The sequence below is a fragment of the Aspergillus undulatus genome, assembly GCF_047715775.1.
Source record: "Aspergillus undulatus strain CBS 261.88 unplaced genomic scaffold BDV17scaffold_8, whole genome shotgun sequence".
In the NCBI taxonomy this organism is placed as follows: Eukaryota; Fungi; Ascomycota; class Eurotiomycetes; order Eurotiales; family Aspergillaceae; genus Aspergillus; species Aspergillus undulatus.
The window spans coordinates 641184-664380 of NW_027396612.1; the positions used below are offsets into that span (position 1 = coordinate 641184).

A 23197-nucleotide genomic window follows, 5' to 3' on the forward strand; every position below is an offset into this window, starting at 1 on the left:
TGACAGCATTTAGCCATGGTGCTCAGCCGTGTTCTCGCCAGAATTATCAGGCCCACGACTCCAGAATCCACTTGGATCCCGGTTGAGTTTTGACATTTCTGGGTCATCAGCGCTGCTCTTAAGTGGCTGAACACAAGCCAGCGCAACTGCTGACGAAGCTCGCTCGATCGGCACCAAAAATAGTCAGCCTGCAAAACGACTGCCTAACCGCTTCAACAACGCGCTACTTCACCAGTCTTTTTCTTTCGCTCACCTGCTTTTCAGTCGCTTCTTTGTGAGACGTTCTTGCTTTCGTTTATTGCTTTAGACAATAATCTCCGACGATCCACGTGTTACCACGTCCCAGTGGTGTCTCTCGTTCGGATCAGGTCCCATTCCAACCTCGGAAGTTGTTTATTCCAGCTGAGAGGCCCCTGGCCGTTTTTGCTGCAATCAAAGCATTTCGCTCTTCAACCGCTGACAGAAGCAACCATATCTTATCTTTGTTACTGAAACGTCAGTGCGCGACGGTCCCTCTTCGTTCAACCGCAGACCACCTATCCCTTGTCTTGCCGGGCGCCGCCCACGACTTCCTCCATCCGTCAAGATGGCCGCCCAAGGCTACTACAACGGCGCTTACAACAGCCCTCCTGCCTACGATCAACACGACCATGCCATAGACTCGTTCAACAGGATCTCACCACGACCGAGCCCAAGCCCAGTAGGGGGATACCACAACAACGCTCCTTACTATCAACCCGACGACCCGCATGATCCCCATAACCTCCGTTATAGCCAACAATCCATCGGATCAGATAACGGGGCATACGTTGCTGGGGGAAGGATGAATGAGCACGATCAATATGCGGAGAATATTCCTCTAAAGTCACCGAACCCCTACAACAACGAGCCGCCCCCTCAGCCTTGGATGCAACAACCCACCCACTACGCGCCAGATCCTGCCATGATGGAGCCGCAAGCGCCTCGTCGGCAGAAACAGAAAAAGGGGTTTCTCAAGAAAAAGATCGCTTGGGTTACTTATATTTTGACAGCTGCCCAGATTGTAGTCTTTATCGTTGAGTTAGTAAAAGCGGGTAAGTTGTTTACAACCTTCATACAAGCTGGACTTGACTAATTTACTAGGTCAACTCACCGGAACTCCCGTCCAAACGAAGCCCCAGTTCAATCCGATGGTTGGTCCGTCCGCATATATTCAGATTAACATGGGCGCGAGATATACACCCTGCATGAAGAATGTCCCCGGTCTACAGAACGCTACCCAGCAAGTCAACTTCCCCTGTCCGAATACGACAACCACCGATACATTGTGTACGTTGTCCGAGCTGTGCGGTTTCAGCGGCGTTCCAAACCCGCATGCTGGTGGGTCGCTCGACGATAAACCAGCGCCCGATCAGTGGTTCCGATTTATCATTCCTATGTTCCTTCACAGTGGGTTCATCCATATTGGATTCAATTTACTCGTGCAGATGACTATGGGTGCGGATATGGAGCGAATGATCGGTTGGTGGCGGTATGCGCTGGTCTACTTTTCCAGCGGAATCTGGGGATTCGTTCTTGGAGGCAACTACGCCGGCCAAGGAGAGGCTTCTTGTGGCTGCTCCGGTGCTCTTTTCGGAATCTTGGCGCTCTTTGTGTTAGAGCTGCTCTACGGGTGGAAGGATCGTCAAAGCCCTTGGGTCGAGTTCATCATCATGATTCTTGGTATTGCAGTCTCTTTTGTGCTCGGCCTATTGCCTGGGTTGGATAACTTCTCGCACCTTGGCGGTTTTACCATGGGCCTTGCGCTTGGACTCTGCGTCATGCGGTCCCCAAATGCGCTGCGTGAGCGCATCGGGCTCGCACGCAGTCCGTACGTCGCCATGAGCGGCGGCGTTGCGTCAGACAATGCCAATCCCGATTCAAATTCAAACAAGGTTTCGGGTTCGAAATTTGGCGACCTCGGGAAGTTCAACCCCAAGGGCTTCTTTGCCGGCCGCAAGCCTTTATGGTGGGCATGGTGGTTGGTCCGTCTAGGCGCCTTAGTTGCTGTTCTTGTTGGCTTCATCATTCTCATTGTGAACTTTTACAAGTACCCAAGCTCTAACTGCTCCTGGTGTTACAGGTTTAGTTGTCTGGTAAGTGTCCTAGACTAATCATCTGCATAAACCTTGCTAACAGTTTTGTAGCCCGTCAACGGTTGGTGTGATCAAGGAAACCTGTTCCAGAGCTAGGGTAGTCAATCTTTTTTTTCACGGCCGCGCATACTATGTCTCACCGATCATAATTGATATCCCAGCCGTATGTATATATCGGTCTAGCGCCTTGTATTTTGCATGATGGGCCTCTTATCTTACCGAGGGCGTTATTGGAATTGCTACGTCTTGTAGTTTGGCTCTGTTTTGGCGAACAGCGAATTTCCTTGAGTTTCTACTATCATGACACTACATAGTCAGTCCCAGATTTAGCTAGGGATAAATCCATATGACGAATATTTAGGCAACATCAATAATTCTCAATCATTCTTGAGTTCGTAACTTGTATACGTATGCTCTGCGCGAGACTATTTTGGGCGCCTCAGCCGCGTGGCTGTGGCGGTGTAAATCCGATAGGGCCGGCTGGATCATCACGATGGATGCCGAGAACCTCACTACAGATGAGCTCATTCCTAGTCTTCTCTTTCACAACCTTTGCCGCCTCATCTTGTCTTTCGCTAGTCCTATCTCCTCTTCTTGTACTTGCAGCCTGTGCTTGTCAAGCGCGTTGCGAACTGTGATCCTCTTTTCCTGCTGTCTTTGACCGTTGCCTATCTCCCCGCATAACCAGCATCCGATCTTCGCAATGATCTGCCGTCCATTCTAAGCGCGTCGCACTCCCTATTCATCGTTACGATTACACTTTGGCTAACTCTCAAAACCTGTGATGGCCACTTTGGCCATGTCAACTCCCACATCACCTTCTTTCCCGAAGCGTAGCCCCAGGGCCTGGGCTCTACGCTGCGAACGATACTGCTGCGCGGCCGCAACTTACTTCCCGTTAGCATTCGTCTATAGCTTGACAACATGGGCAGTATATGTGGAAGCTAGTGTCGGGTTGAAACCCGCGAGGAATCCCTGGGTCGGTATGTCGAAGATGGCTTGGTCTTGAGCCTGTGATTGTTGCTTACGAGATTTCTCCGTATAGGATTACCAAGCTCGATTCTCGGAGTCGTCCTCTACATATGCCTCAATGTCTCGTACACTACCGCCGTCTTCACGGATCCCGGATCACCTCTTGGTGGTAAAGCGCGCGGCAACGACCGACATCAGTACAGCGCTCTGCCGATCACCGAGTTGCCTGAATATACATCCTTCACCGTGAACTCCGAGGGACGGTCACGGTTTTGCAAGAAGTGCCAGTGTCCAAAGCCGGACCGGGCTCACCACTGCTCGACATGTAAGCGCTGCGTGCTGAAGATGGACCATCATTGTCCATGGCTGGCGACGTGCGTCGGCCTGCACAATTACAAGGCTTTCCTGCTTTTCCTCATTTACACGTCGCTGTTTTGCTGGGTGGACTTTGCTGTATCGGCTATCTGGATCTGGACGGTGGTGTTTGATGACCCGCACTCTATGGATGGTCTTCTACCAGTGAATGTGGTGTTGCTCTCTATTCTCGGTGGTATAATTGGCTTGGTTTTGACCGGGTTCACTGCCTGGCATATCAGTCTTGCTGTCCGAGGCCTGACTACGATTGAGTGTCTGGAGAAGACGCGTTACGTCTCACCACTGCGGAAAGCGCTGGACCGCCGCCGCTACGAGGGCGTACTAGGCCATCCTCGGGATGGCGGCGAGAACCAAGACAGCTTCGGAGGCCGACTACAGAACTACGGGAACCAGATCTTTGACGCTCACGCAAATGCTATTCCCGGAGTTACGCGGCCAGAAGAAGGCGAGGAGCAGAATACTTCGAGCGAGAACCTGACGCCCGCACAACAAGCCCTATCCCGCTCGTATGCCGACATGGAACGGCAACGCGAACGCGACCGCTACGAGGACTATCTCGCGGAACTCGATAACGAGAAGATGCCAAATGCGTTCGATCTAGGCTGGAAGCGGAATCTACTGCATCTCTTCGGCGACCGGCCTCTTCTGTGGTTCGTACCCGCGCGCACAACAACAGGCAACGGATGGGACTGGGAGCCGAGTCCCAAGTTCCTCGACGCCCAAGAACGGGTGCGTCAGCGACGCGAGCAAGCAGCGGAAGAGCAGCGGGATATGTATCTGCGGAATATGGGAAACAGTCGTCGCAGTTGGCTGGGCTCGGACCTTCCCCAGGGATGGACCCCAGACCAACCTATTAGTGGTCTGAACTACCAAGACCGACCGACGACGGGAGTTTCAATGAAGACACTTGCTCCCATGTCTCCGCGGCCGCGGCCGGGCGAGAGTAGCTATGAGGATGACCTTGATAGCAACGAGTTTTCGCTTCAGCCTACTCAGGGTAAGAGCTCTGGAAATAAAGGCTCACGAGACGATGACTGGCGTGATTGGGATTGATATCTTTATTTGTGCATAAGCGTTTTGGGATTGTCTTACTGTACCTATACGTAGGGATTCTCGGGAGTCAGTATGAGGTATTTAATGCCTGAAAGACCAGGTGTCAACATCCTCCGCAATCTGACTCCGCCAGCTTGCTTCAACCTCCATCCCTTCGTTTCTTCATAGAAACCATTCATCTCCTAGCATTCACTGTCTCCACTCTTCTTGAATATTTGCGCCATCCTTGCTGGACTCGGAATTGCCACCACACCCTTATAATAGCCCCATCGCAACAAGAGCATCTCAATCCATCTCACATCACGATTAAGAAGACCACGCGCAAGCAACAAACACTTTCCAACAACACCACCAGCTCACCTCACCAACCCACTCAACCAAGCACCTATCCATCAAGTCAAACCACAAAATGTCCCGCTCTCTCCGTCGCCTAATGAAAGAAGCCTCCGAACTCACCACCTCCCCGTCCCCGCACTTCCACGCAGCCCCGGTCTCCGACGAAAACCTCTTCGACTGGCACTTCACGCTCGCCGGCCCACCCTCGACTCCCTACGCAACAGGAATCTACCACGGCCGCATAACCTTCCCACCTACATACCCGCTCCGCCCACCTTCCTTCCGCTTCCTCACGCCCTCAGGCCGCTTCGAAGTCAACCGCGAGATTTGCCTGAGTATCTCGGGGCACCATGAGGAGACGTGGCAGCCGGCTTGGGGGGTTCGGACGGCGTTGACGGCGATCAGGAGCTTTATGGAGGGGGATGCGAGGGGGCAGGTTGGAGGGTTGGAGGTTGGGGATGAGGTTAGGCGGCAGTGGGCGGGGGCTAGTCGGGGGTGGTGTTGTGGGGAGTGTAACGGGGGAGGGAAGAGTAATGAGGTTGTTCTCAGGGAGTGGAGGGAGTATTGTGTTGAGATGGGGGTCGATGTTGAGAAGGAGGAGGAGGTTGAGGGTGTTCCTGAGGGGTTGAGGATTGGAGTTGGGAAGAAAGAGAAGAAGGAGGGCGATGGCGATGCAGGTGGCGCGGCCATGAACGAGACACAGATGAAGCAAGATGCAAACCCGACAGCTGCGTCTGCGGTGGATGCACGCGAAACGAACACGAATACACCCATACCGGATGGACCTGGCTCTAGTTCCAGTCCTGTGCCTTCGGCTACTCCAGCTCAAGCATCGATACCCGCGAGTACACCGGCGCCAACAGCACCCCCGGCGACATCGACTCCACGAGGAGCCCAACAACAACCACGACGCACGCCTACCAGAACAATCGCCCCTGCTCCTGCTCCCGTGCCAGTCGCCTCGCAGGATAGCCCATGGCTGGACCGGGCTATATTCGGCGTACTGATCGCGCTGGTGTTTATGATCTTGCGGCGCGTGATCCATATCGAAGATTAAATCATTTTCTGAAGCTATTGAAGTTACTGGCGTTGGGCAAGACAGCGGGTGTTTGGGTTAGATATACATCTGGATGACTAGCTGAGAATGGATTTTCTATTGACGCATCTATACTCTTGGCTCAGAGCGTGAGAACTTTCTCGAATGACCCCTCTGAAGAAAGCAAGCAGAGGCACTCAGGATAACTTCTCTTCTATTGTTCTCAAGGCTGTTGAAATGGAGTTGGAGGGTTGATGTACCCCAGGAAGGAAGGAGCGACTGCTTGCGGGCAGCCGACCTCTTTCTATATCTGACAGAGTCGTCGCTGCTGCTGAATGTTTACTCGACGCTTGGAAGGAACTTCTTCTCATCTTCGCGACATTCTTCCCCCCAGCCCACCTCATTACACTCTCTTAACTCGCTTCGTGGACAGCGCTCCGTGGACTGTCGGACCCCTCCTCAAGCATACTTACTACTCCTCTTCGGAATGGCACCCTTTACCTTTAAACGCGCCGCGGCGAAGGAAGTCAAGGCAGGTGCACCTAAGAAGCCAGCCCCTCCTAAGCCCGAGCTGCCTACCTACAAAACAAGCGCGCAGCTATCGCAAATCTTCCCTCCGCGTCCAACATTCACGGAAAAGGACATCACCTTCCAGAAGGGCAAGGTGTTTCTCGTGACCGGCGGCACCTCAGGCATTGGACTCGAGCTCGCCAAGATCCTGTACGCCAGAGGAGGCACTGTATACATCACCGGTCGGACGGAAGAAAAAGCGAAGGAGGCCGTTCTGAAAATTCAAAAGACCGTCGCCGAACGTGACGGCCAGATCGACTACATCGTGTTGAAGCTCGACGACTTGACCTCTATCCGAGAATCCGCCGATGCGTTCATGGAAAAAGAATCAAAGCTTGACGTCCTTTGGAACAACGCTGGTATTGCTGAGCCACCCGTAGGCGTGTTGTCGAAGCAAGGACTGGAACTTCAGCTGGCCACCAACTGCCTCGGTCCTTTCTTGTTCACGCAGATGATGATTCCTCTTCTCGATGCGGCCGTCTCGATAAGTGGCCCGGCTTTCCCCGGTTCCACGAGAGTGGTTTGGCTCAGTAGTCAGGTCGCTGAGCTGAACTCACCCCTGGAGGGCATCGTCATGTCGGAATTGAGCAACACTCCCCAGGATAACGCTCGCAACTACCTCAACTCAAAGGTGGGAACCTGGTTTTTGTCGAGCGAGTTTGCACGTCGACTCGGCCACGAGCACGGCATCGTTAGCGTCGCAATGAACCCCGGTGCTGCCAACACCAATCTTCTTCGACACGCGGGATGGACAAAGGTTTTCAACTGGCCATTACTCCATAGCCCGAAGCTGGCCGCCCTTACAGAGCTGTACGCCGGCCTTTCTCCCGACATCAACCTGGAAAACAACGGGTGCTACGTGATCCCGTGGGGTCGTATTCACACCAATGTCGCTCCACATCTGACGAATGCAATGAGGCTCAAGGAGGTCGGCGGGACTGGGAAGGCGAAACAGTTTTGGGAGTTCTGCGATGATAAGACCAAGGATTATCACTAAGCATTCGTGTCGAACAAGGCGCCTCTATTCTTGCCCTAAGAACTTTTGTCTAATGGTACGATTATCCTAAGGAACGCTTGCCTGTTTTCGTGTTTCGTCATACATATAGCTTTGTTTCTCATTAGCCTGATACCTGATTCAACGACGGAATCGCATTTCTAGTTCAGCATGTCAGATTTCTTGAGCGGCTTTGCTGTATTCGTAGTCTATGCGGTTATATTCTCTATAGCACTCTCGCACAATTGCTGAATCTGTTTCCACCGAGCGAGCATCAACCCCAATTTCTCCTTCTCCGAGTCGTCGTTTGTATTTTTTGATGCTTTCGTGAGAGCGTCGAACGTCACACTACACTCCCGCAAGTATTCCTCGATCCAATCACGTATGACACTGGCGGATTTTTCCTCATCGAACCCTTCCTCAGCGTCACCACCAAGGTAGTCCCGCCAGTTTTGCCGGCTCATATACTTTATACTCGCCGCAGCGAAAGTACTGGCATTTGCACCGGACGCGGTAATCTCATAATTTCTAATTCAAACGTATCAGCATGCTGAATGCCAGAGGAGCTCTAGAGCACGATAAGAGCAAAGGAAGAAATAGTACGTACCCGAGACAATTATACTCCACCAACTCTTTCTTCTCGGATCTGCTCAGGGTTGGCAGAATTATGTCGTCGAGGTAGATACCGTCTGAGGGGTTATTGTCTAGGAAGAAGCCGTCTGCGTGATCTCCATTAGTCGGGTGTCTACTAGGAGAGACAAGCTGCAGTAAGGGAAAGGAAGGGGAGGGAAAGGGAAACGATACTTACATTCAACCCATAAGAAATCGTTCGAGTGTTCGCCGTAGTTCATGTATACCTCTTCGCCTTTCTCTGTATATTAATGGAATGGGTTAGATTTGTTGAATACGGTTCAGTGAGATGAAATGAGAAGCGAACATACCATACCGCCTCGTAGCTTTAAACGTATACCATTTCCCGTCGAAGACAACCTCGCACGCCTATTGAACAGAAATCCGTCAGTCAATCAGTCTCCACTCCCGCCCTATCAATGTCAAAGCAAGCGTTCTCAGACTGAGAACGCAAGGGTATACACACTGCATCATCATCATGATTAAAATAATCCGCAAACGGAACCATCGCAATCGCATCATTCCAGTCCTCGGGCTCGTCCTCTCCCGGTGAAACATAGTAGAAGCTGCGACTGTTGATAATTGCCCAGTTATACGCGAAGGTCTTCCGGTTTGTTTCTGTTTCTGGGAAGACGGAGACGACGCTGTCCCAGGCTTTGCGGAAGCGGGTTTCTTGTTGGGGGAGGAGGTTTTGGTAGCGTGTTTCGTAGCTGGGATTGGAGTTGAATTTGAAGTTGGATTGTTGGTGCTGGTTAGGGCTGCCATTTTGATGTCCTGTTATTGAGAGGGGCAGCAGACTACGAGTTGCAGTTCCTGCAACATTGCTATCAGGATCGCCATCCTGACTGTGGCTCTGGAAACCCCGTAAATTCGAGACCCGCAACCGTCCAGTCCAGAAAATAGGCATGCTCTGCTCGAACTCCTCCCAAGCCGGCCAGACGCTCCGCCAGAGACTCATCTCCTTCAGAATCTGAGACTGGTCCTCCTTATTCCCGTGCGTTAGGAAAGCCGCAAGTATACCTTGGACGGGCGTCCCCTCAGGGAACAAGGATACGAATTCCTTTGGGATGGAGTCAACGGTAAGCATTAGGTTGACGGGGATGGAGAGCATGATTTCGTTCTCCTGGGATGTGATCAGTAAAACGCGAGATAATTCAGACATCATCCAAAGCAGCTGATATCTTCCAGATAACGCTTTCCACAAAAGAGAATAACTGGCTTACTTCAATAACCCTCGTCGCAACCATTCCCAGTCTCCGCCCCGGGAACCTCGCCGGAGCGACGCCCTTGATCTCGACGCCGTGGGACACAACCCATTGCGTGAAGGCCGTATGCTCTGGTCCTGGTCCGGACGAGTTTTCCATTGTGTCTATTGATCCCATAGCGAGTGTTTGTGGTATTGAAAACAAAGAGAGAAAGGCGCATCCCTGCCTCGCGTCGTGAGGAGTTCGCCCAATTTGGTTAGCGCGCTTTTTCCCTTCGTCTTTATGCCTCAATATTCAGGCAGCATATCTTCAGGCATCAGATTTATGGCCTGAGGCGGGAATTCAATGCCCTACAGTACTTGCATCAAGCACTCTATTAGATTAGATGAAAAATTGCGAGTCTATCCGACCCCGGGTGTACTTGTACTAGATGAGATGAGGCACCTAAGTCCCTGGCCTTGGTGTCTCTCTTGAAGAATTACACAAGCCATTGTTCCCTACCTACACCCCCTGGCCTGAGTAGGAAGTATTGGTCAGACATAAAACTGCCTTTCATTTTTCCCGAGCGTATCCCGACTGGGGTACACAGTACTCCTTATCCGTACGTTGGGGGGTGAAGGGGGAAGGGCGAGCTGACCGTAATTGCAGCGTTCGGTTGGGGAAATGGAGACTTCGTGATGTGCTCCTGAATAGAACTCGATAGGTTAGTGTGGTGTAAGTTCAGACAATGGATCTGGGGTTGCAGGGTGGTTGATTGTCATACCCTGCACGCACAACTACGCCTTATCTAGAATCCCCGCGAGAAAACCAACATATTTCTCATCCAGTCTAATACTATTCCATACCCGGCTGCGCTCGAGGATCAGGCTAGGACATACTGGTGTGGTAATTGAGGTGGTATGGTAGGTAAACGTTGGTTTCTTGAATCCGACAAGCGCAAGGACAATGCATGCAATGCTGGGTATTGTAATATATACAATGGGTAAAGAATGTCCAATGGCCAGCATACAGGCGAACCTAGGCCTCCTTCCAGCTTTCTCGTATCTGATTGCCATTTTCGCTCGGCGCGGATTCGATGATGGGCAGACTGCGCTCCACGGTGATGCACCCATGCATATTATCAGCGCGTCGTTTATGGAAAGGATAAGAAACCCCTGAACCGTGGTCAAGGGCAAAATATGCATGGTACCGGCTACCTCAAGAGGTCGTCAGTACAGTTGTATTTGTGGATTAGAGTGTGCTTGGTATTGTAATGGCTATTTCTAATATCGATCGATCTAGTAAGGACCGTAGCAAGCAATAAATTGATGGAGTAGAGATCTCATTTTCCGTACGAAGACCAGAAAGACAATCGTGAAGCTATTTCGATGATACTGGTGATGGTAATTGTGACTAGCTAAGAGAAAACGAGCCGTAGTAGAGGGGTCGGTAAGGTAGCTGCATGGGGCCCAAAAGCTGATTCGGCAGTATTAGTTTTCAAGCACTGTTCAGAAGTCGAGGGACCGTAGGTGATACTATTTATTTCCGGGAGGCAACAAAAGCATTGTTCCTGTTTCTGTGCTACAAGCAGAGATCTACATACTGGTTTGCTATTGCTGGCTGGCTCGGACATATATTCCAGTGCATGATGGGCTCGAAAATTGATGAACGAAATTGCATCTGTGGTAAGATGGCCGAGTGGTTAAGGCGGTGGCCTTAAGTATACCTTAAGTTACCCACTGACGAGAGTCTCCTGGGTTCGAACCCCAGTCTTACCATTATTTTTCTTTTTTTACCGTCTACAACCAGACATCATTAACCCATTTATTTTATCGAACAGCGCAATGACGATCAATTAATCCAGTTAGAAGTCAGATAGCCCGAAAGCTTATCGAGCACATGCATTCCTCTATCTAGGGCATAAGATTTCCGCCTCCTGGAGGCCAATATTTATGCCCAATCTGGTTAGCGCCTCTCCCGCGTGCCTGTAGTTCTTCAACGGCCGGTCCGATCCGCTTTTCAGACAGAATGAATGCCTAGGATATGACAGAGTATAAAGATTCTACCTACCGATTTGTACCACCATCGTCGCAAACCAAACCAACCCCTCTATCTCCTCTTCTCGAGAAATCAACAATCTATCACCATTAAATTCATACACAATATCTTCTGACTCAACAACAAACCCGCGCTCCCTCGCGCCCTCGCCCCCTCAATGGGAAACTCGAACTCCAACATAACCCCAAACTCAAACCCACCCTTAAATTCAGAAGTCGAACAAAACCCCGACAGCAAAGTAAACCACGGCGCCTCGCTAAACTCCTGGAACAGCTTCGACACAAAAACAAAGACCACCCTCGGCCTTCTCGGCGACTACCCTGGTACACGCGGATCGACATCAGAGGAACAAAGACCTTTCTTGCAAAAGTGCGCCGGATGGATCCTAGGTGTGTCAGTCCCACGAGTGGGAAATTGAAGTTAGGCGTTGATTGTGGTGCTGGTGTGGGGAGGGTTACGGAGGGGGTATTAAGGGATGCGTGTGAGCGTGTTGATGCCGTTGAGCCGGTTAGTAAATTCGCGGATGTTATTAAGGGACGGAAAGAGAAGGAGGAGGTGAGTCGACAGCCAGCTGTGATGGGCGATATTTATGAGATTGGGCTTGAGAGTTGGGTTCCGGAGCCGAGTAAAAAGTATGATCTGGTGTGGAGGCAGTTCTGCGCGAACTATGTGACGGATGTGCAGCTTGTGAGCTTTTGAGGCGTCTTGAAGCGCTAAGTGAGACGGGGATTGTTGTGCTTAAGGAGAACGTTTCTACCGATCCCGGCGGGGAAGGATATGTTTTGACGAGGAGGATAGTGGTGTTACGAGGACGGATGGGAAGTTTCGGGCGCTGGCTGGGGAGGCGGGGTTTAGGGTGTTGGCGAGTGAAGTCCAGCTGGGGTTTCCGAAGGAGTTTAATTTGCTTCCTGTTAGGTTCTATGCTTTTTAAGGCCGTGGCTTAAAAGCTAGAATGGAAGATGGAAGATGGAAGATCGGAAAGGGAGGAACACGGAAACGATCTGTTGATTGAACGCCAATTTGGGGCGCCAATTTGGGGCCCGTCATAACAGAAAACACAGAATGATGGACGTTGATATTACAAATGGCCTCGAATCGAGACATACATATTTTCGTCAAGGACATGCGACATCGTCTTTGGGAATGTCGCCAGGAAATCACGGTGCATGCTTCGCAATAATACATCAAAGATCGAATGAAAGAGACGTGGGTATCATTGCGTTCATCATTATTCGTACAGCGTTGCGGTGAATGATTGATGGAAATCTATATATCGAAGATGATTGATTATGGGCGATGTCCAGGCCTACGCTTGAGACATGGTCGTGGCGGATGGCTTTTCGCGGATGAGTTTTTGAGGGAAGAAGCGCGGGAAGTGGAGGGATTCGATGCGAGTTCTGGCAGTCGGTGCGTTGATGTCGTCGGCGTACGCTTCACCTCCTTGGGGACCATTAGTCCGCCACGCTTCCTTCTCACGTCGAAGATCGCTTTGGACCCAGGGAATGGTGATGAGGGTCCAGAGGCCGGCCCAGACAAAGGGTGCGCACCACCCAATCTGCAGGCAATGTTAGCGGACTTCCAACTTGATGAGACGCAAAGTTCAACGTACCGCAAAAGCAGCATCCTGAGGCGTTGTGAAGACCATCGCAGTGATGGCAGCAGCCCAAATGATGGCACCGCCCGCCCAGAAGAAATTCATTTGCACAAGCATCCGACGGAAATAAGGACTTGACAAATACCGCGTTCGCAGAGCGTATCGGTACATTTGACCTCCTGCACCGTCGACAGCAACCACATCTTCAATCATCACATACAAAGCCACAGGCATAACGGCGCCTTTCGGCGTGGAAGATATTCGGAAGGGAGCTCTGAATCCGCATGCGCGAAGGATATCTAGAGTCAGGTAGACTGCTCCAAAATAGAACATCACCGTTGGAAGAACCATAGCGACGAGGCGAACATAAGGTTCTTCTGGAACAGTCCCCGTGATGAGCTCAACCGCCAAAATCAACCATACGATGGTGAAATTGATCTGGAAGAAATCTAGCTATATTGACGTCAGCGTTTTGTTTTCTTTGATCCGGAGTATGCGCCTACCCATGACTTCCTAGCATTCAACGGCCGGGTTCTAGAGTCTTTGCGGAAGAGGTTGTAGAGTCGATAGAAGTATTCGAATACCGAGATACCACCCAGTGAGATTGTGACGATGGTGAAAACTAAACAAAAGCGAACATTTAGCGGTCTGCCGATAGTCCTCAACAATCACACCATTTGCGGAGCCAACATACCCAGATTATGTGACAAGTCCGTTCCATACCAAAGTCCATAATATAACCCGAGCGGCTGAGCAGTGCAGTCGGTGATAAACAGAAACCAGAAAAAGGCGATAGACTTCTTTCGGTCTCGTAGGCTATAAGGAAGCGGCGGAGGTTCTGATGCGCTTCCTGCAGCAGCAGGGACTTGGGGCTCGACAGGCGCCCCGGCGGTCGCGGGATTCGCTTCTGGGTCCATGAGAAACGTCGGTGTCGAGACAGTCGACAGGTGAATTTGAGATTATTCAGGTAAGGTGATCATCCGGTAGACTCACGGAGTCACGGCACGGGCTGGTGGCAAAAAATTGGACAAGAATGCGCGAGGCAAAAGAATCTGAGAATAAGGGTCTTTTGACTATTTTTAATAATGCAGACAAATTCAAGGAAAGGATATCGCCCCGCTCAGTTCGGAACAACGGAATGGATCAAAGAAACAGCTGACAGGCTTGTTTTTCAACATTTGTGGTTGATGCTGATCGGGGAGCATGAGGTTGTGCCTTTCACTTTCTGACGTAAAGTCGGTGATGTCAGAGCCGAGATTCCGTCACAACTTCAACCATAGATCCAGTCAACATCCTGTTGTCCCTCCTACCGCTTCTGCGATGATCTTCACTGTCGGTCTCGGACATTATTCAGTTCCGTCAACATGCGATGCTCGATTCTGCCACAATTACTTATGCCAAGCCGGCCCCCGTCGGCCAAGCATAAAATGAAGGCGATGTGAGATAAGCCGAGGGTGGCCAATTTCACGCCAAGCGCTCCTCTCTCGGCGTCGCTTCTCGCATTATCGCATAACTTCTTGCGCTGGCGATAACGTTGGCAGATGCCATTCGCTACGGTTCTGTCTGACCGCTACATTATCTCGGCAGAGAAACATGAACAAAGCCCGGATGATCTGGGGTGAGTCCGATTATCGAAGGATATAGGGAGACCAGTCTTTCAAGAAACGGATATGATTCTTCGTTCTGGGCAACGGTATACTATGCCTATGCCTACAAGGCTGCTGAAATCGAAGAGGACGAGCGTTCCCCATTTGGGCCTTTGTCCTACGTTTGCGCATTTGGCACATTATGGGTGACAATTACTACTGACTACAGTATATCCCGATAGAGACTACGGTCTAGATGATGCCAAGCCCCACGATCTGCATTGCATAAATTGAACCCTTCAACCTAAATTTGAAGAAGCTTGGCCGCGACAACTACCCATCTCCACTATTTTTCCCTTCTCACGGCAGAGTTAATGGTTACCTAGGCTCAGATTCCCTCGATACTGTTGCTCTGTCGCGCGCTGTTTTCCGTTTCCTGAACGAGGTTGAGCTGGCCGGGGCCGTCGTATGTACTCTGCCTCGAGCATAACTTTGTGGATGTTCGAGATAATCTCGCTATATTGCCATTCAAGCCAGGACAGACGGCGGGTTGACACCTGTCAGAGTCAGCAGTTTCCTCACAATTGTGATCCAAGAACCATCTTACCTTTCCATCGTGATTAAGACAGATGAAGCACCAGGAGTAACTGTCCGTCGCAATGCCGCATATCGCGGTATCGTTCTTCCCAGCCTTTTTCCGAGCATGGTGAATCAGAAGTCAGCAAGAAGCTCCGTCAAACATTTTGTGTCATGTCAAACTTACCCGCTAATGACAGCGCTTCATACTCCCCGCTTAGTCCCTGCCTCTGGGCCCTGATCACGACACAATTGGTCTCCATCCAGTTGAGACTACCGCACGACAAGACATAGTCCGCTCTCCCACTGAGAAAAGCGGGCTTTCCTCTATACACCAATGGGGATTCGATGAGGTGGTCGTACTGCCATTGCATAGGACCGTTGTTGGACGTGCCATAATGCTCGCGCCGGCTTGACGCAAGTGTGCTATGGAAAATTGCATCGAGCCGATGCCTGATGCTCATGTCAGTCTCGTCCGCGTCCCCGAGTGCAGTATCATAGTCCTTCAGCATTCCATCTGGATCGCATTAGCTCTATCCGAGAAACTTGTGGCATCAGTCCAACTTACTCAGTGTCTTGGTGAGATAGCGCTGTTCCCCATCAGGCAGCTGCCAGATCCGGTCCGGCCTCATGTCGTACGTCAACTTGAAAGTCCCCATAATGACTTTCGGGCGGATCTTCGAGGCCACCAGGGATCTGAACTGTCCCTGCTGCTCGCTTTGGCTCTCGGCTCGGGCGACCTGAAAGGCAGCCATTACGTCCACCTGTGTCTTAGGGTCTTTGGTACGGACCAGGAGGCGAGTGACCATACTTTCGAGCCTGTCGAACCAGTCCATGTTCTCGATGTTGTATTCCATATTGCGCTCCATGTGTAATATGGTGGCTATCGTATGGGTGCTCCGTGAGGATAGAGCTTCTTCCATTGAACAAGGTGAAGGACGATACGAAACTACTTTATACTCAAAGATAGATCTGATTCAATAACTATTGAGTTCACTCTACCAAAATCCGTGAATGGGCCCGGGAAAGTGAATGTAACACCTGCTTACTGTGACTGCACTATGGCACGCCTTGCAAACCTGGCAACAATGCTTGCCGCTGTCTGTTGATTCGTATTACTCTTCTCTTTTTATTGGATGAGCGTTGCATTTAGCTGTTGTATAAATGAAAGACAACCTGCCTGGGACTTTTGGCTGTTGGTGAATAATCTACACTATTCTCTTTGTCCGTGGTTCATTCCTTGATCGCAGTGAATTGCTGACTGGCTAGAGGAAAAGGAACCTACACCAACCCAACCCGTGGTAAAGACTGGCCCTATTGATCATCAATGAATGAGCGTCTTCAACATATGGCACACCTTGAAGTTGAACTTCATACATGTTAACTCGAGAGCTGTGGACATTCTGCCGCGCTTTGCATTCCTTAGTGCTTTGCGATGGTGTACCAGCAAGAAAGGCAGATATCTCCAAGCAGAATGATCGCAAAGGCGCGTTTATGCTCTAGAGGACTAGGTAGGAAGACATCAGGACGCCTGTCTTATAATTTGAGTATGGAAACTAGAGAGAACTAAATATATGCCTGAGGCACTAATATTATGCACTGGACTCATCACGTGTTACAACCCCACCTCGTGTAGCAAATTCTCGCACGCCGCCGGTTCGAATCCCGCGTCACTCTTTCTCTAAGGCGACCTTTTTTCCCCCAGACCAAGTTCTCATCTCGCAGGTGCTTGTGCGCATGGAACTCTAGCATAATCTCAGCCGATGAAAGCATGGACTTGTCATGGCCCCCAGCCTCCGAGACCTGATTGATTTTCTTCTCGCAGAGATTGCGCTCTGCGGCAGTCAAGGTGCGTCAACTAAAGCTTTTCTTTTCTGCGATGATCCACCCCTGCTTTCGCCGCCCAATCATAGATCATCAATATGGCAGTATTGACATTTTATAGGCGCCTCTCCTGCAGACATACTGTCATTTATTTATAGCTTTTATGCTAGGTCTGCGACTGATGGTTCCGGTCGCACTCCTGTCATTGACAGGCAATTCCAGGAGAAAGTATGGCAGTGGCTAACCCGGAACCCTGAGGTCTCCGTTGGGAAGGAAAGAGAAGGAAATGGGTTGACCCTTGAAGAAACCGAAAGGCGCCCACAGGGGTTGAAAGAGGGACAGAGAACCAGCGGCCCCATCAATGTCTTCGTTTCTGAGGAGCGGACATGGCTGGCAATCACCGGGCACGAGCCCGACGACACCAAAGTTCTCCCCATGGAATTCCAATTGCTCTCTATCATTGCGTCGCGGAAATCTAGTGGGATTGCCCAGCCGGAATTGATCAAGCTCAGTGGCCAAGATAAACGCTCGGTGCCGAAGCGTACGGACATGTTGCAGAAGAAAGGATATATCGAAAAGAGAGCAATCCAGCTGAAAGCTGTTCGGACAAGTCTTGTAACGCTGCGGAAGTTCCTCACACCAGAAGCCCTCGCCGCCGAAGCGACCGCCACTGGACCATCTGGAGCGGCACAAAATGCCGCCACGATGATTGACTTCAAGCAGTTCACGGGCAGGCTGTTTGAGGTAATGCGGGAGCATAAAATCATATCTCGCAATGACCTCAAGGCTACGTTGGAGTTCAATGACCGGTGGCATTGGAAGGTCCTCTCCCGTACTCTGCGGAAATGGGAGCGTATAGGTTGTGTCAAACGTGTCCGGGCTCTGTCCCAGTATGCTACAACGATGAAGAAGTACCATCCTTGTATCATGCTTGTCCGGGAACCAACAGAGAAGGATATGAAAACATTCCTCGAGTTCAGCAGACACATGTATTTCGATATGGACCAAGGCGAGAACGCAGAATTTGAAGACGACGCCGATGCTGAGGAATCTGGGGAACCGTCCGCCACAGGGGATATTCAGGCAATGGGAAAAGAGGAAGATGTGCAGGCATCTGGAAGAGTTCTGCCCATCTGGTCGCCCGATCGATGTATTCATAATCAGATATTCGAAGTGGTTGACCGGACCGGGACCTCGGGGTCCACTAATTCTGTAAGTGCTTCCTGCCCCTTCTGGTATTTGACCTGACACATGTAGGACGTTCTCAAAGCTTGTGTCGGAGTGTTCTGGAGGCGACCTCTGGAGAATACGTTAGCCCGTCTATCGGAGTGCTGGCAGCTGTCTCAACCTCCCCATCTACGCCACCTCGCCCTCGTACGCGATACAGCTCTGCACCGCACAATAACCCACTACGTCCAGTATTCCGCGAGAAACTTTGGAAAACTGGTTGAAGCCGGTGAAGCATTATGGGAAGCCGTTGAATTTGCTCCTCGCAATCCCAAGTTGGACAATGTCCGCGTTCCGCCTGTGGATGCGAAACCGCAGTTGGATATCTACGGATTGCCGTTCGACGCTCCCGCAACTGAATTGCTGAAGAATGGCGATTGTTCCCTTTCAGAATGCATGTGGGTTGTGAAGCCGAAGGATTACACTATATCGAGTAGCGATCCCAAAGCCGTGAAACTAGAGGATGGTGGCTATAGTGAGTCCTATCAACTGCGAGCCTTCAGTCTCGGTACTAACTCTTGCTCTAGCGATTCATTATGGAATCAAAGGACAATCTGTCGCACGACCAGCTGGAAGCCGATCTACGCCAGAAACACCTGTACGGCTGAAATTCGAGGATGAAGCGATGCCTAGCGTAGGCCTCGATAGCGCCGCGACACCAGCACCAGTACGTAAAGCTTCACGGAAACCGAAGCATGACCCAGACAAATTTGCTGGCATGTCTCAAAAGGAGAAATTCGAAGCCATGGGAATGGACGAGTCTTGGACTGAGTACAGTGTACTTCTAATTGACCGCCCGAATCCTGGAGTCTATGTCACCAAGCGAGGGCGACGGCGCCCGGCTGGTAAAGAGCGCGGGCGTCCGCCAGTGAGTCGGATCGCCGTATTCAAGTCGCCGAAGCTGTTGGATCTCCCGTGGTTTGAGAAAGATGAATCAGGTGATAGAGCCTCTGCAGCGCCCTCGCCTGCACATCGGAATGCCGATGAGGGTATATCAACGCCTGTTGCGGGTAACTCCACAGATCCTGCTGGCACGCAGGAACTGGGTACAGCGCGGGGCACGAAGAGACCAACCCAGCGGAGCAGCCCTGACACTGAGGCCGGTTCATCTGGAAGGGATTCTAAGATTCGTCGTACCGGTGATGCTAGCAACTGTCTCGAGGAACCAGGCGCCGAGGCCGCCGTACCTCACCCGAACGCAGCAGAAACGCAGTCGCAGCGCGTTCCATCTACCCCTCAGAGCCGAGGAAAACGGAAGAGAGCTCTGTCGCCTGAGACTGGACACCAAGCAGCTGTCCCGGCACGCAAGAAGGGTGGGAGAGCCGCAAGAGTCGAACAAAATCCACAATCGACAAGCAACGAAGAGACTCCATCTGTTTCCCAAGGTGCCACTGAACCTTCAACTGACAGCAACACAATGCCGGAAACGCCGCAGGTGGAAAATAGGGTGGCTCCTGGCACAGGCCCCAGCACCGCCAATGGTATTTCCCACGCTGCAAACAGCACTGCGACCCCAGTGCAGTTGTCCACTCCCGGTCCTCAGCAAAATGGAACACCCATGTCTCAAATATCCCCGACGCCGGGATCTTCGCCTGCAAAGGCCGTTCGAACGAAGCTCCTGGACAAAGGGGGCTCCGTTGCCTTATTGCGGAGGAAGATTGTTATGGACATTGTGGAAAAGGCTGGAGGTGCTTATCCCATGGGCTCCACACTCTGGTATCCGTTCGTGACCGCGTGGACAAAAACCAAATATAAGGAGAAGCCTGATATGCGCACGCTTCGCGCTGCAGTCAAACACTTGGTAGATGCCGGAAGACTTCGCCAACAGACCTTCTGCGGCAAAGACAGCAAAGGCGTCATGGTCACCAAAACAATCATTTGCAAGGCAGATTTAGCGCCGGATGACCCAATTGTGAAGAAGATGCAAGAGAAAATCCTGGCATCAGACCCTCGACATTATTTCCCGCCGGGGGTTGAAGTTGACCCGAGTATTTCGAAGCAGAGCACAACACCTAAAGCTTTCAAGGGACTGCTTCCGCCTGTCGAGTCGCGCCTCACCGTGCAATTGCACCAGAAACCAGCAGCCGTTGCGGCAATGGAGAAGAGGAGAGGAAATGCTGCTCAGCGCCAGATGCTCAGACAGATTGAAGTCGGGAAGATGCGTGAAAGAATGCAGGAAATCCGCCCATCTGGCGCCATCAGGCTGTTGAAAATCCCACGTTCCGATCGGAATGCATCTGCCGTACCTCTCGCTCCTCAGCTCCCTGGAGAGGAGCCTCTATGGGGAATTCTCAACCAACAAGGTGGAAAGGTTGCTCGGCCTGTCACCGGCGGTATTCGTGCTCGCCAGGTAAAGCGCTCCCGGTTACCTCTTTCTCTGATGGCTCCATATGCAATGTTAATGAGCCCGACACAAACATTTAATCCCGCCAATGGGACTTTCTCGACGAACGCTGGTCTTTCAACTCTTAAGAGACGGAGACCTGGTCGGTCCCGTTTGACGCCGGAAATGCTGATGTTGATGACTCCATTGCAAGTATTCAACCCGGCAACCGGCACATTCTCGACTCATGCGGGTCTGGCGGGCTACATCGTGGTAAGGGATACTCAGTATCGGATGTCACATAAGCCAGAAGCTCATTTGCCACATTCACTCGACGACCTGTTTACTCAGGCCGGTCGGCGGAAACGCTTGGACGCCGGGGGGACAGATCCGCGCTCAATGAACTTCATTCGAGACACAAATGCTATCCTTCGTTGGGAGCTTCAGAACGAAAGGCTTCTTCAGCAAGAGAAAAGCCAGGATTTGCATTATATCAACCAGGGAATCAATGACTCCTTCGAGAGTGCGCCAATCGAAGGCGGTATACGCTTCAAGGATACAAACGTCACTTCAGATCCGACTGTTCGCACTCGGCGACGGTCGCGACAGGAGAGAGAGCTACTTCCACGTGATTCAACCGACTTTATCTTTGAGGAGCATCCTCCATTCGAGGAGCGGCCGCCAAGTCCTGAGCCTATTAACACGCTGGACATGCGCTACTTCGCGCCCGCTCCCACCTATGTTCGTCCTGTTGCTCCTCGACCTAGTGCTCCTCAGCCACCTCGACAGCGCCGTGTAGAGAAGTTGGCTGCTGCAAATGATTCTACTTTCGCATCACCGGGTAAAGTGCCAGTTCGCCGCCGCATTCCTTTCCATCTATCACGGTCGACATACCAGAATCTTATGACGGCAGTTGTGGCCGTGCGCGCTCTGGCCGGCGGTCTTGACGGTCGGAACGTCGACTGGAATTTGATATCATGCTGCTTCCCAGATCAAGATGCAAAGACCGTCCAGGACAAAGGAAAGGGGATTCTAGCCAGGAACCGTCTACAGATAGCGAAAATGCAGAGCGACTTCCAGGAGCGGTTTATAGAGGCTTATGCCAACGATGAAGTGCCCCCAATCGACTACAACGATTTGGAAGGATATGACTGGGGTGCTGTTATTGAATGGGCCAACGCTAGGCTCGACGTTCCGAAGTCCTACAAGACGCCGGATCTCCCCGCCACACGAGAGCAGTTCGACGATATTTTTGAGATCCGTGAAGAACCTACAAATTCATTGGATGAATTATACCAAACCCAGGGTGTTACTCTCACTCGCAAGAGAGCCCTGATAGCAAGCGTGCCCTTCGCAACCCCGCTATCACTTAGCTCAAGCAACCACCCATCCCAACACCAACACCATCCGCCTCTCTCCCCCTTCGACACAGTCAAAACATGGGTACGCGCAAACGTCACCACACCAAACGAAGTCTACAACGCCTCAGACGCCCGCGACGCCCTATCCCGCTTCGACGGCGGCACACTAAACAACGCCCTGCAATCCCTCGTAACCGAGCGCGTCATCTCCCAAGCAAACAAAGGCCGCATCGTCCCAGGCCGCAACTACGACCTAACAGACCACTTCATCCACACGCTCGGCAAGAAGCGGCCCATCGAAGCGTCGGAGCTGCGCCGCGCGGTCAAATTCAAAGTCGATATCCTAGACGCCGCTCTGAGAGAGCAGGGTGTGTATTCTGTTCGCGCGAACGCCGAAGACGGAGATATCCTCGCCCTTATTAACCTCTTCTCCATGGGTCTAGTAAATCTCGTCCCTCGCGACGCACCACGCGAGAAATTCGGTCTTACTGACGGCGGATATCTCACGCGGCACATGGACAAGGAGAAACTTCGATTCCCGGTTGACGTTGTCCCCATTAAAAAGAAGTATGTCGATGGTAACCCCATCGCCGAACGGGTCACAAGTACGACACCACCTTGTCCCCCGCGCAGCATCCCTGTACCAGGTAGTGGTAGTGCAGCACTCTCCTTACCAGAGAAGTTCCCCCTCTGGATTGACATCCACGGCGGGGTTATTAGGATCCTGTGGGATCTTGCGCTTGCGGCTGTGCTGGGGACTGTGGCTGTGCGGCCGGGGATCTCGGCGGGGAAGTTGGCGGGCATGATTCGGCCGACTATGGCGGGTTGGGAGGTTAATATGGTGTGTGAGTGGTTGCGGGATGTGGGTGTTATGGTTCGGAGAGGGGGTGGTCAGGAAGGAGATGGAGATGGTGGTGAGCAAGGCTGGTTTGTGAGGGAGTGGTGGTGGATGGTCCTTGCTTGAGGTTTGGTCAGAGGGTGGCTGGGGATTGTGGAAGATTTAATGCATGGGGTCCTTGTTGTTGTGTTCTTATGCTGTACTATACTGTTAGTTAGCAGATAATATAAAAGTTTGTTACCCAATCACCTGTTTGACTCGACCATTCTGCTCCAGTGTGGTATCCTTGTGTCTAGAAATATACCTACTGGTCGTTCTGGAAGCGCGGAGATAAATCACGGCGCCGGTCAGTCCAACTAGTTTCCAATCGAGAAGAATGAGGCTTTGAATATTAAACTGGCTGAACGCGGGTATGAGCTGTTGAAGAGTATGGGCTAGGCTTGCTGCTCGAGTCTGGAGGTGCTGATGGCGAATGTAGCTGGTCTTGTCAGATTCGAGCCTCAGCCACGGTAGCTTATCCAACATCTTCATCATATTTTCTCTTAT

The 23197-nt window shown here is 51.5% G+C and overlaps 9 protein-coding genes and 1 non-coding gene across 10 annotated transcripts; 7 read left to right on the forward strand and 3 right to left on the reverse strand.

Moving 5' to 3' along the window:
- The first annotated feature begins 26 nt into the window (after window positions 1-26).
- On the forward strand, window positions 27-2481 carry BDV17DRAFT_255762 (rhomboid family membrane protein). Its single transcript, XM_073756971.1, has 3 exons — window positions 27-1073; window positions 1123-2114; window positions 2166-2481. Exons 1-3 carry the CDS (start codon window positions 587-589, stop codon window positions 2208-2210), a joined length of 1524 nt encoding a protein of 507 aa, XP_073618812.1. The 5' UTR covers window positions 27-586; the 3' UTR covers window positions 2211-2481.
- Window positions 2482-2593: 112 nt separating this feature from the next.
- On the forward strand, window positions 2594-4719 carry BDV17DRAFT_229950 (DHHC family palmitoyltransferase). The gene is made up of 2 exons (XM_073755762.1): window positions 2594-3097; window positions 3160-4719. Exons 1-2 carry the CDS (start codon window positions 2899-2901, stop codon window positions 4512-4514), a joined length of 1554 nt encoding a protein of 517 aa, XP_073618813.1. The 5' UTR covers window positions 2594-2898; the 3' UTR covers window positions 4515-4719.
- Window positions 4720-4923: 204 nt separating this feature from the next.
- On the forward strand, window positions 4924-5907 carry BDV17DRAFT_288553 (ubiquitin-conjugating enzyme E2; the record flags this gene model as incomplete). The annotated part of the gene is made up of 1 exon (XM_073761440.1): window positions 4924-5907. The coding sequence occupies one exon, from the start codon at window positions 4924-4926 to the stop codon at window positions 5905-5907; it is 984 nt and encodes a 327-aa protein (XP_073618814.1).
- Window positions 5908-6134: 227 nt separating this feature from the next.
- On the forward strand, window positions 6135-7843 carry BDV17DRAFT_229963 (uncharacterized protein). Its single transcript, XM_073755763.1, has one exon. The coding sequence runs from the start codon at window positions 6374-6376 to the stop codon at window positions 7451-7453; it is 1080 nt and encodes a 359-aa protein (XP_073618815.1). The 5' UTR covers window positions 6135-6373; the 3' UTR covers window positions 7454-7843.
- BDV17DRAFT_301531 (uncharacterized protein) lies at window positions 7557-9444 on the reverse strand (the record flags this gene model as incomplete). The annotated part of the gene is made up of 6 exons (XM_073764275.1): window positions 7557-7978; window positions 8058-8169; window positions 8259-8321; window positions 8392-8449; window positions 8547-9203; window positions 9304-9444. 6 exons carry the CDS (start codon window positions 9442-9444, stop codon window positions 7660-7662), a joined length of 1350 nt encoding a protein of 449 aa, XP_073618816.1. The 3' UTR covers window positions 7557-7659.
- Window positions 9445-10948: 1504 nt separating this feature from the next.
- BDV17DRAFT_t36 lies at window positions 10949-11042 on the forward strand. Its single transcript has one exon. It is a non-coding gene; the product is annotated as a tRNA-Leu (tRNA).
- Window positions 11043-11479: 437 nt separating this feature from the next.
- Window positions 11480-12698, forward strand: BDV17DRAFT_301533 (AdoMet dependent proline di-methyltransferase-domain-containing protein; the record flags this gene model as incomplete). The annotated part of the gene is made up of 3 exons (XM_073764276.1): window positions 11480-11645; window positions 11693-12009; window positions 12113-12698. The coding sequence occupies 3 exons, from the start codon at window positions 11480-11482 to the stop codon at window positions 12251-12253; spliced, it is 624 nt and encodes a 207-aa protein (XP_073618817.1). The 3' UTR covers window positions 12254-12698.
- Window positions 12136-13833, reverse strand: BDV17DRAFT_301537 (uncharacterized protein; the record flags this gene model as incomplete). The annotated part of the gene is made up of 4 exons (XM_073764277.1): window positions 12136-12877; window positions 12932-13354; window positions 13420-13538; window positions 13611-13833. 4 exons carry the CDS (start codon window positions 13831-13833, stop codon window positions 12629-12631), a joined length of 1014 nt encoding a protein of 337 aa, XP_073618818.1. The 3' UTR covers window positions 12136-12628.
- A 1289-nt stretch (window positions 13834-15122) lies between these two features.
- On the reverse strand, window positions 15123-15935 carry BDV17DRAFT_288558 (uncharacterized protein; the record flags this gene model as incomplete). The annotated part of the gene is made up of 3 exons (XM_073761441.1): window positions 15123-15193; window positions 15266-15595; window positions 15647-15935. 3 exons carry the CDS (start codon window positions 15933-15935, stop codon window positions 15123-15125), a joined length of 690 nt encoding a protein of 229 aa, XP_073618819.1.
- A 925-nt stretch (window positions 15936-16860) lies between these two features.
- On the forward strand, window positions 16861-22777 carry BDV17DRAFT_280044 (putative TFIIIC transcription initiation factor complex subunits Tfc3; the record flags this gene model as incomplete). The annotated part of the gene is made up of 5 exons (XM_073759820.1): window positions 16861-16927; window positions 17024-18114; window positions 18160-18637; window positions 18699-19312; window positions 19349-22777. 5 exons carry the CDS (start codon window positions 16861-16863, stop codon window positions 22775-22777), a joined length of 5679 nt encoding a protein of 1892 aa, XP_073618820.1.
- Between the last annotated feature and the right edge of the window lie 420 nt (window positions 22778-23197).

Coding starts and splice junctions, on each gene's coding strand:
- BDV17DRAFT_255762 (XM_073756971.1), top strand. CDS start 587: ATGGCCGCCCAAGGCTACTACAACGGCGCTTACAACAGCCCTCCTGCC. Junction 1,074..1,122: donor CGTTGAGTTAGTAAAAGCGG/GTAAGTTGTTTA, acceptor CTAATTTACTAG/GTCAACTCACCGGAACTCCC. Junction 2,115..2,165: donor GTTACAGGTTTAGTTGTCTG/GTAAGTGTCCTA, acceptor ACAGTTTTGTAG/CCCGTCAACGGTTGGTGTGA.
- BDV17DRAFT_229950 (XM_073755762.1), top strand. CDS start 2,899: ATGGCCACTTTGGCCATGTCAACTCCCACATCACCTTCTTTCCCGAAG. Junction 3,098..3,159: donor CGCGAGGAATCCCTGGGTCG/GTATGTCGAAGA, acceptor TTCTCCGTATAG/GATTACCAAGCTCGATTCTC.
- BDV17DRAFT_229963 (XM_073755763.1), top strand. CDS start 6,374: ATGGCACCCTTTACCTTTAAACGCGCCGCGGCGAAGGAAGTCAAGGCA.